This window comes from Acomys minous, assembly GCF_964271855.1.
Source record: "Acomys minous genome assembly, chromosome: 5".
Taxonomy (NCBI): Eukaryota; Metazoa; Chordata; class Mammalia; order Rodentia; family Muridae; genus Acomys; species Acomys minous.
In genome coordinates this window covers 113,814,997-113,829,175 of record NC_140494.1, presented here as the reverse complement: position 1 = coordinate 113,829,175, position 14,179 = coordinate 113,814,997, and the positions used below count along the sequence as shown (strand labels likewise).

Sequence of the window (14,179 nt, the reverse complement as noted above, 5' to 3'; positions counted from 1 at the left end):
TTCTTTTTTGAGGCACAATCACATTAAATAGCCTAGGCTAGCCATGAGCTCACTCTGTAAGCTATATTGACAGTTGTTTTAATTTTAATTTTTAAACTTTGCTTTCTGAGAGATCATTGCTAACTAAAGAATCACTTGGATAGCCGTACCATGCTGAATCCACTGTTTTTGTATAATGAGTTATATATTTTTTCTAATTTACATATTATAATTAGATATTTGTATGGATTTCAGTGATATTTTAATACACAGTTGTATGTAGTCTTGGATTCAGGGTAACTGGTTTATCCTCTCAGACACTTGTCATTTAGTTTTCAGGGTGAACCTACTTTAATCTAGTTAGCATAAAGTACTAAGAGCTGTCAAAAGAGTGTATTATTTCTGGTAGTTATGTTACTAATCAGTTTTATGAACACAAACTTATTTAAGTTCCTTTACAACCAAACAATCTTACTAGCCTACCAGACTGGTTATTAAAATACAGATTACTGAGATCTGTCCCAAGTCGATGTAATCAGTGTCTCTGGTGTTAGACATGGGAGTTTGTGTGTTAACGCATTTCTTGGGCCTTTAGTGTGCTAAGGTTTAGGGATGCTCTGCTGTGCAAGTTAAGGTTTCACATCTCACATGCTGTGGTTCTCCCCTGCCATATCCATGTGAAGTTGTTCACGGCGAGAAAGAACCAAATATTTGAAAAGTGTGTATTTTTCAAGATTACCAGAAAGGAGCCTGAAAATTGTCTCCCAAGAAATGGGAATACTTGTAAGAAGCATTTCTTAGAAAATAATAAAGTGTTTCCTCTCATATGTGTAGTGGTGATAATGATCTCACATTTATTTGCAAAGCCAAAGCTGCAGAAGGCATCTCGTCTGACAGTCTGCTGTCAGTACCTGGGCAGGTGAAGGTGGACTCCTCCGCAGAAGCCTCCCCTAGCGTGAGCTCCATGCCACACTCTTCATCTATTGCCAATCTTCAAACTGCTAGCAAACTCATTCTGAGCTCCAGACTGGTGTACAGCCAGCCCCTAGACCTGCCTCCGGCTGTTGAAGTAATACGAGCAACACCTTCAGCAGGTACAGTGTTCTTGACACTGAACAATAGTGGTGGCTCTGAGTGTTACCTTCTGAGTGTGTGACACAGTGGCATTGGGGTACTTATTGCTTGTAGTGATCTACCCATTTAGAAGCATGTTTATGTTAATAACTTATTATGATAAATTCAATTTGCTGGTTCTCTCCTGACCATGTCCATGTGAAAGAGTGAGAAGGAACCAAACAGTTTAAAAGCATATTTCTCAAAATAACCAAGGAGTCTGAAACTATCTCCTAAGAAGCTGCATTTATTCCCCCTTTGGTTTTTCTCCTTATGTATCTCATGCTAGCCTTGAACTCATGGTCATCTTCCTGTCTTAGCCTCCTGGATGTTGGGATTAAATTTTTTTCCTTCAAAAGTATCTGTCAGCATAATAAAGTTAAAATGTGATTGGCACAGAGTGAAGTCTTAAATTAAAATATTCTACATTTATAAGTTTAGGTGTTTATTGGGCAGGAACATGGTATAGCACACATGTGGAAGTCAGAGCATCTTGTAGAGGAGCCAGCTCCAGTAGTGTTAGAGATCACACGGACTGAGTCACTAGGCTGGGGCAAGCACCTTTACCGACTAAGCCATGTAGTTGTGAATACAACACTGAAATGGGCCTCAGTGATTTGCATACAAATAAATTTCTTCTCTGAAGTTTTGCCATCATAGTATTCCAAAATGTAAACAGGATACCTTATGTTAAAATATGTATTTCAAGACATTGAAATGGCCCTGCTGGTGGAGACAGTTTGTATAGGCTTAATGATCTGAGTGCAATCTCAGGTCCTATACAGTGTCAGGCGGCCTCCATGTATAAACCATGACGTAGTCAGTCAGTCAGTCAGTCAGTCAGTCAGTCAGTCAGTTTGTCTCTCTCTCTCTGTCTGTCTGTCTCTCTCTGCCTGTCTCTGTCTCTCCCTCCCCCCCCTCTGTCATTTATCCAGTTAGACTGGAGGCTACATTTGAAATGACCTGCCACCTGTGGAATTCTAATTGGAGAGTTCTAGAATAATGATATTGACACACCAAAGTGGAGGGTCAATCTTTTTTTTTTGTTTTTTGTTTTGTTTTGTTTTCTGGTTTTTTCGAGACAGGGTTTCTCTGTGTAGTCTTGGCTGTCTTGGACTCACTTTGTAGACCAGGCTGGCCTTGAACTCACAGCGATCCGCCTGCCTCTGCCTCCCATTTGCTGGGATTAAAGGCGTGCGTCACTACTGCCCGGCTGTGGAGGTTCAATCTTGTTTGAGTTTCTGGCGGATGATATTGAATATAGTGTATTTTTAAAAATTTTTTCCCTAAGACAGATCTGTATTCACAATTGAAAGATTACCTTGAGAAGACTTTTATTATTGTGTTTGATGAAGATCTCGACAAATCGTTTTGGTTTTGTTTTGTTGGTTTTTTGCAGTCTTACTTTGTATCTGAAGCTGGTCTGGAATTCATCAATGTATGTAGGAAAGTCTTGAACTTTTAATCCTTTTGCCTCTGCCTTCCAAGTACTTGGATGGCAAGTATATTTCCCAAATAAAGAAGGTTTTTAGTTTTTCAAAAATGTGGAGGTTAGTTGGATGGCTGGGTGGTTTAGAGCATTTGCCATTCTTCCAGAAACCTACATTAAAGTGCCCACACCAGGCAGCTTCTAACCTCTTCTAACTACAGCTTTGGGAATCTGTCACCTTCTGGCCTCCAAGCTCACCTAAATTCATGTGCACATACACATAACTAACTAATAAATATTTTAAATATATTTTTATTTAATTTTAATTTATGTACATTGGTGTGAGGGTATCAGATCTTGGAGCTACAGACAGTTGTGAGCTGCCTTGTGGGTGCTGGGAATTGAACCCGGGTTCTGTGGAAGAGCAGTCAGTGCTCTTAAGCACTGAACCAACTCTTCAGCCCCTTAATAAATATTTTTAAAATATTTGAAAAGTTTGTAATGTACTTTTTTGTTTATTGAAGCTCACAAATAAATTATATTTACAGGGGTTCTATGAAATGCCTTCAAATGTCTCATAGATTGTAGCATCCCAAGTCAAGTAATATTTCTCCCTGATATTTAGATGGAACAAACTTTAATGGTTTAAATGGTTGGAACAGACTTAAATGTTTAAATGGTTTTCCTGCTCTTCCAACGGTATTGATGGGTTGGAACTTGAACCCAGATCTTTTGACCCCAAATCTTAGTCATTATCGTATAGTTGGCAATAGATGGAAGTGTCAGTGACTGTAGACAGGATGATACGCGAGGGCTCTGGTTCAACAATAAGAGAGGGTGAATTAAACAAGTAAAGAGTTTGAGATCCATTGATACCACATTGTGTGGTTCTCTTGATTATGACTATTTTCTTCCTTTTTATAAAGGTCACCTGAGTTCCTCCTCGATTTATCCAGTGTGCCTTGCACCTTATCTAGTGGTTACGACCTGCTCAGACAATAAAGTACGCTTCTGGAAATGTTGTATGGAAACTAACTCATTGAGCGGTACAAGTGATGAGGAGGAAACCTATCACTGGAGGAGATGGCCCTTGATGAACGATCAAGGAGAAGATAATAGCAGTACTGTGAGCATTGTGGGAAGGCCCGTCGCTGTTAGTTGCTCATACACAGGCCGTCTTGCTGTGGCTTACAAGCAGCCTATCCATCACAATGGTTTTATTTCTAAAGAGTTTTCTATGCATGTCTGTATATTCGAATGCGAATCTACAGGAGGGTCAGAATGGGTTTTAGAACAGACCATCCATCTTGATGATTTGGTTAAGGTTGGGAGTGTTCTTGATTCAAGGGTCAGTGTTGACAGTAATTTGTTTGTATATAGCAAATCAGATGCATTTTTAAGTAAGGATAGATACCTTATTCCAAATATCAAGCATTTAGTACATTTGGACTGGGTGTCAAAAGAAGATGGCTCTCACATCCTCACAGTGGGGGTTGGTGCTAATATCTTCATGTATGGGAGACTTTCAGGAATTGTAACCGATCAAACGAACAGTAAGGACGGAGTGGCTGTCATTACTTTACCACTGGGTGGTAGTATCAAGCAAGGAGTTAGGTCAAGATGGGTCCTTCTGAGGTCTATAGACTTGGTATCCTCTGTGGACGGCACCCCTTCACTGCCTGTTTCTCTCTCTTGGGTAAGGGATGGGATATTGGTGGTGGGGATGGATTGTGAAATGCATGTGTATGCCCAGTGGAAGCACTCTGTCAAATTTGGAGACATCGAGGTTGATAGTCCTGGTGAAGAGACAGCAATACAAGATCATCCTGCCTTTAAATCCGCTATGTTGTCAAGAAAAAGTATTGTTGAAGGAACAGCTGTCACTGATGATGTTTTTTGTTCACCAACTGTGGTTCAAGATGGTGGCTTATTTGAGGCTGCACATGCACTCTCTCCGACTCTGCCACAGTATCATCCAACTCAGCTGTTAGAACTGATGGACTTAGGGAAAGTGAGAAGAGCTAAAGCCATTCTCTCCCACTTAGTCAAGTGCATTGCAGGGGAAGTTGCAATAGTTCGGGATCCTGACGCTGGAGAAGGAACCAAGCGGCACCTCTCTCGGACCATTAGCGTGAGCGGCAGTACAGCCAAGGATACAGTCACCATTGGGAAGGATGGCACGCGGGATTATACCGAGATCGATTCCATCCCTCCTCTACCACTGCACGCTTTGCTTGCTGCGGATCAGGACGCGTCCTACAGAATTTCAGAAGAGAGCACGAAAAAGCCACAGAGCTATGAGGACCATATTGAAAGCCAACCAGAGGATCAGTATTCCGAGTTGTTCCAAGTCCAGGAGATAACCACAGATGATATCGATTTAGAGCCAGAAAAGAGAGAGAACAAATCCAAAGTAATAAACCTGTCACAGTATGGACCAGCATACTTTGGCCAGGAACATGCGAGAGTTCTTTCAAGTCATCTGATGCACTCAAGCCTGCCAGGCCTTACTCGCCTGGAGCAGATGTTCCTTGTGGCCTTGGCTGATACTGTGGCTACCACCAGTACTGAGCTTGATGAGACCAGGGATAAGAACTGCTCAGGTAAGTCGCCTCACCGTAAGTTTAAGTTTATAGTTACCACAAGTATTGTGTTACCTGTGCAGTGAATTGTTTTTTTCTTTCAACCCTTGTAGGGAAAACAGATCTATGGATAATTATTGGAGAATATGATTCTTTATAAAAGAAAAGACAGTAGTCACTTGTATGTATGACAGATTTGTGATGTCTGTGTGCTCAGTGATGTCAGTAAGTGTCTCACTGAACACTTACACTGAAACATTTGTCTTAGTATTTCAAACAGATTGACTCTAATGGTGTTGCTTTTCTTTGAGTGATAAAAATGACTTCTGTTTTCTTGTATCATGAAGCTTAGAGGGACCTCATGGGTTAGCTTGCTTATCTTTCCATTTGAGGCATAGATAATGTTTGAAAAGATTTATTTTATTTGATGGATTTTTTTTTTTACATATGTGTATGTGCTGTCTATGCATGCCTGGTTCCTGTATTAGATCTCCTGAAACTGGAGTTGCAGATCTTTGTGTGCACTAGAAACTGAACCCAGGCCCTCTACAGGAGCATGAAGTGTTCTTAACTGCTGAACTATCTCTCCAGCCACATGAATAATTTTTTTACAGTTAGATGTTTGTCCAAAATTTTCAGACATTTATTGTAATAATGTATCTGCCATTTGAAACTGGATCTCATTCTTTCCTGCCCAGCTAATTGAAGGTAATAGACATAAGCAGTGACTTTAGCAAAGAGAACAAAATTATTGATCATTCATTCATGCATGCAATAAAGATTATAGAGAAGTGAAGGATTACTATATGCCATGTACTTTATCCCATTTAATTATTATAATCTTCTATGGATAGGTGACTATTTCTCTCTGTGTGTGTGTGTAATAGTATATATATGTGTATATATATATATTAGTTTTATGCATGAAGATAATCTTAGAAAATTTAAGGAACTCATACTATCATATAGGTATTAAATGATGTAGTGTATATAGATGGAAAGGTGTTGCTTTCAAGACTGTATTTTAAACATTTCTTAAAACTTAAACTGGGAGGGGGAAATGTTTCCCATAGCCAGTTAGAAAATTTTCACAGGTTTAAATTCTTATAGTGTAGCCCCACAATTTTCTTTCTGTAGATTAAAATAACAAGAAACCTGGAAAGGTTTGTCTGTGACCCACTTCCCAGTTGTTTTGAGAAGGAACAGAAGGTCCTAACTGCTTCTAGAGCAAAACTACCCCCCAGAACAACCAGAAACCTTCTTGTACAACTGTTATTGTTACAATTGATGTTGTAACAATTTATATTGTTAATTGTTTTTTCTCTGGGGAATTAAGAAAGTAGGCTTTGGGGCTGAAGAGATGGCTGGGCCTTTCAGAATGCCTGCAACTCTTGCAGAGGACCCAAATTTGATTTCCAGCATCCACATTGAGCAGCTTAGAACAGTCTCTAACTCCAGCTCAGACCTCCATGAGTACTTCACTCATGTGCACCTACCCATGCAGACACACGAGGGAGAGGGAGGGGGATTAAAAAATATATAAAGATAAATCTTTTAAAAATGAAATACTTGTCACAATCCATGAAAAATAGTTTAAACTTTCTGATAGAAAGCTTTATCATTGACTAACACATATGGTAACAACAAATGGTTATAATTTAGTTATACAATTCCTGCAGAAAAATCTACCAAGAGTCACAAACTTAATGTCTTAGGTGCTTTTCTGTTGCTGTGAAGAGACACCAAGACCAAGGCAACTTACAGAAGGAAATGTTTATTGGGGCTCAGTTTCAGAGGGTGAGTCCATGGCCATCCTGGTGGGAAACATGGGAGCAGACAGACAAACAGGCACATATGGAGCTGGAGCAGAGGCTGAGAGCTTACATCTACTCCACCAGCAGAGAAAGAGAACAAAGTGGGAGCGCTGTGGACTTTTGAAATCTCAAAATCTGCCCCCAGTGACACACCTTCTGCAAGGACACACCCTCAATCCTTCCCAGATCGTCCCACCAACAGGGGACCAGTATATGAGCCTTGGGGCTCAAGAGGTGGCTCAGAGGTTAGGAGCACTGACTTGCTCTTCCAGAGGTCCTGAGTTCAACTCCTAGCAACCACATGGTGGCTCACAACCATCTATAATGAAATATGATGCCCTCTTCTGGCCTGCAGGCATACATGCAGGCAGAGCATTGTAAACATAATAATAAAGAAATCTTTAAAAAAAAAAAAAAAGTATAGCTGGGTCTTTAGGAAGCCCTATTCCCATTTTTCTGAGAAAATGCCAGATAGCTTTCCAAAGTGGTTGTACTAGTTTGCATTCCCACCAGCAATGAAGGAGTGTTCCTCTCTCTCCACATCCTCGCCAACATGTGGTGGCATTTGAGTTTTTGATCTTAGCCATTCTGATGGGTGTAAGGTGGAATCTCAGAGTTGTTTTGATTTGCATTTCTCTGATGACTAACGAGGATGAGCATTTCTTTAAGTGTTTCTCGGCCATTTGATATTCCTCTGTTGAGAATTCTCTGTTAAGTTCCAAGCCCCATTTTGCAATTGGGTTGTTTGGTTTTGTGGTGTTTAATTTCTTGAGTTCTTTATATATTTTGGATATTAAACCTTTGTCAGATGAAGGGCTGGTGAAGATCTTTTCCCAGTCTGTAGGCTGTGGCTTTGTTCTCTTGACAGTGTCTCCTGCCTTACAGAAGCTTCTCAGCCTCATGAGATCCCATTTATTAATTGTTGACATTAAGGCCTGGGATGTTGGTGTACTGTTCAGGAAGTTGTTTCCTGTGCCTTTGTGTCCCAGGCTCTTCCCCACTTTTTCCTCTAACTGAATTAATGTCTCTGGTTTTAAGTTGAGGTCTTTATACCCAGAAAATGCCCTAACACACAACAGGGACATATGCTCAACCATGTTCATAGCTGCTTTATACATAATAGCCAGAACATGGAAACAGCCTAAGTGTCCCTCAGTAGAAGAATGGACTAAGAAACTGTGGTACATTTACACTATGGAGTACTACTCAGCTATTAAAAACAAGGAATTCCCGAAATTTGTGGACAAATGGATTGATCTAGAAATTATCATAATGAGTGAGTTCACCCAGAAGCAAAAAGAGACAAATGGTATATACTCACTTATATCAAAACACTAGTCCAAGGGATATGTCCCATGAAAAACTTTACTTACCAAGAAAGTGGGTCAGGGGAGAGGACATTCTATTGAGACTTTAGGTGAGAGTAGCATGGAAGAATGGGGAAGCAGTAGGACCCACAGGGTCCTGGAAACCTACAAGAAGAACTTTATGACAGGCAGATCTGGGTCCTGGGGTCCTCCTCAAACTAAGGCACCAGCCAAGGAGAACATAGGCAGTAAACTTCGAACCCCTACCAAGACCTAGCCGACGAACATGATATTCTCCACCTTTGAGTGGAGAGTGAGATCTGACTCTCACACGAACTCTGGTGCCCCTTTTCTGACCATGTCCCCTGGATGGGAAGGCCTGGCGGCACTCAGAGGAAGGATAGCAAGTTACCAAGAAGAGACTCGATAATCTTAGAGCATATATAGGGGGAGGAGGTCTCCCTCAATCACAGACATAGGGGAGGGGAGAAGGGGGGAAGTGGGAGGGAGGGAAGAATGGGAGGAAACAGGAGAAGGGCTAACAATCAAGATGTAATATGAACAAATTAATAAAAAATATATAAAAAAAGAAATAAGAATTTTTAATTATTAAAAAAAAAAGTATATTAGCCTTAGCCCAGCACTTGGGAGGCCAAAGCAGGCAGATCTCTGTGAGTTTGAGGCCAGCCTGGTCTAACGAGTCAGTTCCAGGACAGCCAGGGCTGCTACACAGAGAAACCCTGTCTCGGGGTGGGGCATGGGGGGGGGGAGGGGGAGAGAAGCAAAGAAAAAAGTAAAAAAAAAACTATCTGAGCCTTTGGAGGCTATTCTCAGTCAATCTACTACACTTACTTGGTATACGTTTCACTAGATTTCAAGGTTTCTTTAATTTATTATTAGGGTAAGTACTACTGTTATTTGTACTAGTAGATAACTATTTTCCCAAGTAATTTTTTACTTAGGAGTTTTAATATTTGTTTTTCATAAGGTTACATATTTTGTAAAGATACTAACTTATTTACAAGAGAGTATGTTAAAATGTATATTGTACAGATTGTTAGAGAGTTTAATGTTCAGCTCATCTGAATCTGTTTGTGGCTGTTTGATCCTGTTGGATCCCTTCTTCTTACAACATTTTCTTTTTACACTTACAGGAAGAGACACCTTAGATGAGTGCGGTTTGAGATACTTGTTAGCGATGCGCTTGCACACGTGTCTGTTAACATCGCTGCCGCCTTTGTACCGAGTGCAGCTCCTTCACCAAGGTATTCTGCTTACTGTTCAGATCTTTGTGCTCCTGGAGTGTGTGGCAGTGCGTGTGGGGGAGCTTGTGTCTTAGCGGCAGGTGGCTCATGCACACACACCTGTCAGTAGCCTTAGGTCTTCATGCTGCATGGTACCCACTCAGCTTCTGAGACTACATGGTAAATTGTAGTAGAAAACAAAGGCCTAAAGTTGTGATAACTCAGAACATCTCCAGCCCAGGTCTGAACTTCTCTGGTGCCTTCCCTTTACAACCATATAAGCTCCATTCTTCCTGTTGTCATCTCGGCCCCCTCTCTTCATCCTCCTCTTTCTTTGTGTGCTTCCCCTGTGCGCTGCTTCCTTCCTTTTCACAGCGTCTCCCTGTGTGGCCTGGCTGCACTTGAACTCGTGGTTATCCTCCTGCCTGAGCTTCCAGGCATGAGCTTAGAGGCAGGCCCCGCTTTCCTGATTTTTATTCAGGCTTATGTTCTTAGTTGCTATCGAGGGAAGTTGATGTTTTAAAAGATTCCCATAATGACAGCATATTGCCACATCCCTGACTTGACAGATTAGATCACCGGCTTGCTCATAGAAACTACAGTTTTAGCGTGACTGTCCTAGAAACAGCATTCTTTCTTTGTAAACGTTTAGACTGTATGCCTTTTGGAACCCCACGCCCCATATGGAGTTTAGAATGTGGCCATTAGGATCTCAAGCTTCCTGGACTCTTGTCATTACTCCTTTACCTTCTAAAATAGTCTTTGAAAACAAGAGATAGTATAGATAGTATTTATTTAAATTTTTTGGTGTTTTTAAATTTAAGGTGTGTGTGTGTGTGTGTGTGTGTGTGCGCGCGCACGTGTTCGTGCGTGTGTTTGTGTGCGTGTGTGTATGTGTGTGTGCATGTGTGTATGTGTGTGCGTGTGTGTGTGTGTGTGTGCATGTGTGTGTATGTGTGTGCGCGCGCGCACGTGTGTGTGCGTGTGTGTGTGTGTGTGTGTGTTGTATGTGTGTGTGTGGTGTGTGTGGTGTGTGTACGTGTGCGCGCGCGCTGCCGACATGCCTGTCTGTGACTGCTCTAAGAGCAGCCAGTGTTCTAGCCAACCATCCATCGTTCTAGCCACACATGGCCACGTAGCCCACGCTGACGCAGAACTGTGGCAGTTCTTGCTCCACCTCACAAGTGCCGGGGTGACAGGTGTGTTGCCATGGCTGGTTAAAAACAAGATTCTACTAAGCATCAAAAATGTGCTTCATATATTAAATCCTTACTTTCAAGATAAGATTTTTCTGACTTTTAAATTTTTTTGAATGATCATTGCAATGAACTATATTACAGTGTTACATATAAATACTTAATTTGATTATTTTGCTTGTGTTATTTTTCTTTATATTTATCTTATCTGTATGTCATTCTGATTCTTTCCTATTGTTGTTTTACTAATTAAGCTCTTTTTGTACAGGCACACATTTTTTGTTGGTTCCCGGCAGTTGAGATACTGAGTCAGAGTGAAAATCCTTGCTTCTTGTTTAGCATTGGCGGCTGTCCTTCAGAGAGGTTACTTACTTACACTATCAGAAGTAGTGTTTGCTAGTGTCAAAACTCAGCCTCCATCCACCATTGATAGATTTTACTCTACTCTCCTTCCCCTTCCTCTTTTTCCCTCCCTCTCTCCCTCCTTCCCTTCCCTCTAAGATGAGAGATGAGCTCACGGCTCTTGTGTATTCCTTACACTCAGTGATACTGAAGCCAGTGTAAAGCTTACTTTAGGTGGTCTTTGGCTCTCTGGTTAGAACAAAGGATGCATTCTCAGGTAAATGCAGTGTAAATAGTAAGGCTTCTAGGCCAACGGTTTTGACTTGACCAAGGTTCTGATTTTAAGTATGCTTGTGAGTAGCCTGGTACTCAGTTATTTTTATTTTTCATTGATTAACCTTCACTGTTAGTCTCCGTTTGTTTCAACTTCTCGTGTAGGCCAGGATGAACTCAAATTGAAGATGACTTTGAACCTCCTGAGTGCTGGGATTACATGCATGTGACACTTTGTCATACCATTTTGTAATAAAAAAATTTTTTTATTTTTGTGTTTTAAAAAGGAATTATATGTGGAAGAAAAGTTAAGAGATTGGGACATTATGTGTCCTGTCACTGATCTTGAATTCAGAGGCATATAGAATAAAATCCTGAATGATGATAGAGGTCTCTTTCTTTCTGCTTGAAAATGTTTTTTAGAATCAAGGGATACGTATATATGTCACTAAGCGGTGTTTTATTGTTACTGATCTGGTTCCTAAGGTGGCTGTTTCATGTTTCCAATTTTAGGTGTGTCTACCTGCCATTTTGCCTGGGCCTTTCATTCTGAAGCTGAGGAAGAACTGATCAATATGATCCCAGCAATTCAAAGAGGCGACCCTCAGTGGTCTGAGTTGAGAGCTATGGGAATAGGCTGGTGGGTGAGGAATGTTAACACACTTCGAAGATGCATTGAAAAGGTAACTCTCCTTCATTGGATGGATGGATACATACACACATACATATTTTTCCCATCATTTCCCCCTTTTTTCCCTTCCTTTCACTCTTTCTTAAACCCATGGTCCCTGTTTGTTTGCTTAATTACACACACACATCATACATACATACATACATACATACATACATACATACATATTCCTAAATATATAATATAACCTGCTCGGTCTGTGTAGTGTTAGTAGTATGGACTAAACATAGAATTACAACCTGCTCATTTTGTATGATCTTACTTGTTTGTATGTGATTTCAGGGCCGGCCACTTGGTATTGGATAATCAGTTGGGAGGATCTTTCCTGGAGAGGACTGCTTCTCCACCTCTCAGCATTTCTTAGTTGACTGTAGTTCTTTGTCTAGGCTTAAGGCCCCATAAAACTTCCCCCTTCTACGTTAGCATGTCTGTGGTGCCCTTCCTGTTTGGGTCTTATTTAGGCAGCCATGTTGATGAGACTTCATGGGTGGAACTTTGGCATTTCTAGAAGACAAAGTCTCATAGCAAACTTCCTGTTTCTCTGGCTCTAGGAAGCATTCCAATACCTGTTCTGAAATGATGGCCGAGCCTTAGGTGCAGGAATTGTGTTGTAGATGTATCATTGGGGGCTCATCACCATATAGTCGTTTGTTTTGTGCATTTTGATTATTGTGGTTGTTTGTAGTGACCTTTGTCTCAAGGTGTCATTTCTCTGATGAGGATGAGACTATACTTATCTGTGGGTATAAGGATAAATATTTAGTATATAGTTATGGATATGAATCTCACTCAAGATTCATGATTTTGCTAGCCTGGGTAGTTGGCAGGTTTCCAGTACCAGCCATTACTGCCCCTCACCCCTTTTAAGAGGCCTTAAGTCCAATTAGAGATGCATGGGTTACTGCCAAACTTTGAGTACCACTGTTGCACCAGTAGAGATATGGTGTTATCCCAATCATTGTAGTTGATAGGCATTGTAGCTGGGTAGGGTTATTGGTTGCTTTTCTCCCTTGGAAGATTGCATGATGCCTTCTGGTACCATGAAAACAAGCCTTTGGGGAGGAGACTTTCAGGTCACAATAGCTCCGGGTCCTGTGTCTATAAAGACACTGTTGCATGGTGTCTTCAGCAATAGGGACTCACCTTTCACCACAGGCGGCACCAAGGGCAAGAATAAACAGCCTGTGATGTGCAGGTCCTTGGACAGTGCTGACTAATAACTCAAAAGTGGACTTGTAAAGCCTGGAGACTTTTGTTAGATAGTCTATGGCTCTTGCAGGGAGCATTGTCAGCCCAGATGGGGAAATTTAACTTAAATTATGTGATGTGTGTGCATGCCTGCGTGTGTGTACAGATTTAAATACATTATATGTAATCTTAGGTAGATAAATGATTCTGTCTTAGGATTACTATTGCTGCAATAAGACACCATGACCACAGCAAGTTGGGGAGGAAAGGGTTTATTTGACTTACACTTCCAGATCATAGTCCATCACTGAAGGAAGTCGGGACAGGGAGTCAAGCAGGGCAGGAACCTGGAGGCAGGAGCTGATGCAGAGGCCATGGAGGAGTCCTGCTTACTGGCTTGCTCCTCTGGCTTGCACAGTGTTTTCTTATAGAACCCAGGACTCCCAGCCCAGGGATGGTACCACCCACAATGGGTTGGACCCTCTCCCATCAAATGCCCTACAGGCCTACCTACAGCCCGACTTTATGGAGACATTTTCTCCTCTTAGATAACTTTAGATTGTGTTAAGTTGACTCAAAAATATCCTGCACAGATTCCTTATGACATTTTCAGCCATCCTTGTTATTTTACCATCCTTTCTTCTCTTCTGTATTTATCTTCTTCCTTAATTAAAGCCCTCATCCCCGTTTTTCTCTTTCCTCCTTCAGATCACTTATACCCTTCTAACCCTCTCTCTATAACTCTATAACCACCTCCATTGTTCCTTAAGCATATATATATATATATATATATATATATATATATATATATATATATATATATATATATATCATGTACACAGCATTCTGCCTGCACTCCAGTCGCAATTTAGATGGTTGTGAGCCACCATGTGGTTGCTGGGAATTGAACTCAGGACCTCTGGAAGAGCGGACAGTGCTCTTAACCTCTGAGCCATCTCTCCAGCCCAGCATTTATTTCTTGTGTGTGTTTGCATATGTGTATGTATGTGTATGGCTGCAC

General features: G+C 41.1%; 1 protein-coding gene across 6 annotated transcripts in view; it reads left to right on the top strand.

Moving 5' to 3' along the window:
- DMXL2 (Dmx like 2) overlaps positions 1-14,179 on the top strand; it is a 132,179-nt gene that overhangs the window by 74,173 nt on the left and 43,827 nt on the right. For all 6 annotated transcript variants that reach the window (XR_014779681.1, XM_084784308.1, XM_084784307.1 and 3 more), the window contains exons 17-20: positions 846-1,073; positions 3,448-5,124; positions 9,379-9,489; positions 11,793-11,962. Coding sequence is in view for 5 of the 6 variants with exons in the window: in XM_084784308.1 (XP_084640434.1) it covers positions 846-1,073; positions 3,448-5,124; positions 9,379-9,489; positions 11,793-11,962 (2,186 nt within the window). In the remaining variant the exon portion in view is untranslated. The remainder of the gene's footprint in view (positions 1-845; positions 1,074-3,447; positions 5,125-9,378; positions 9,490-11,792; positions 11,963-14,179) is intronic.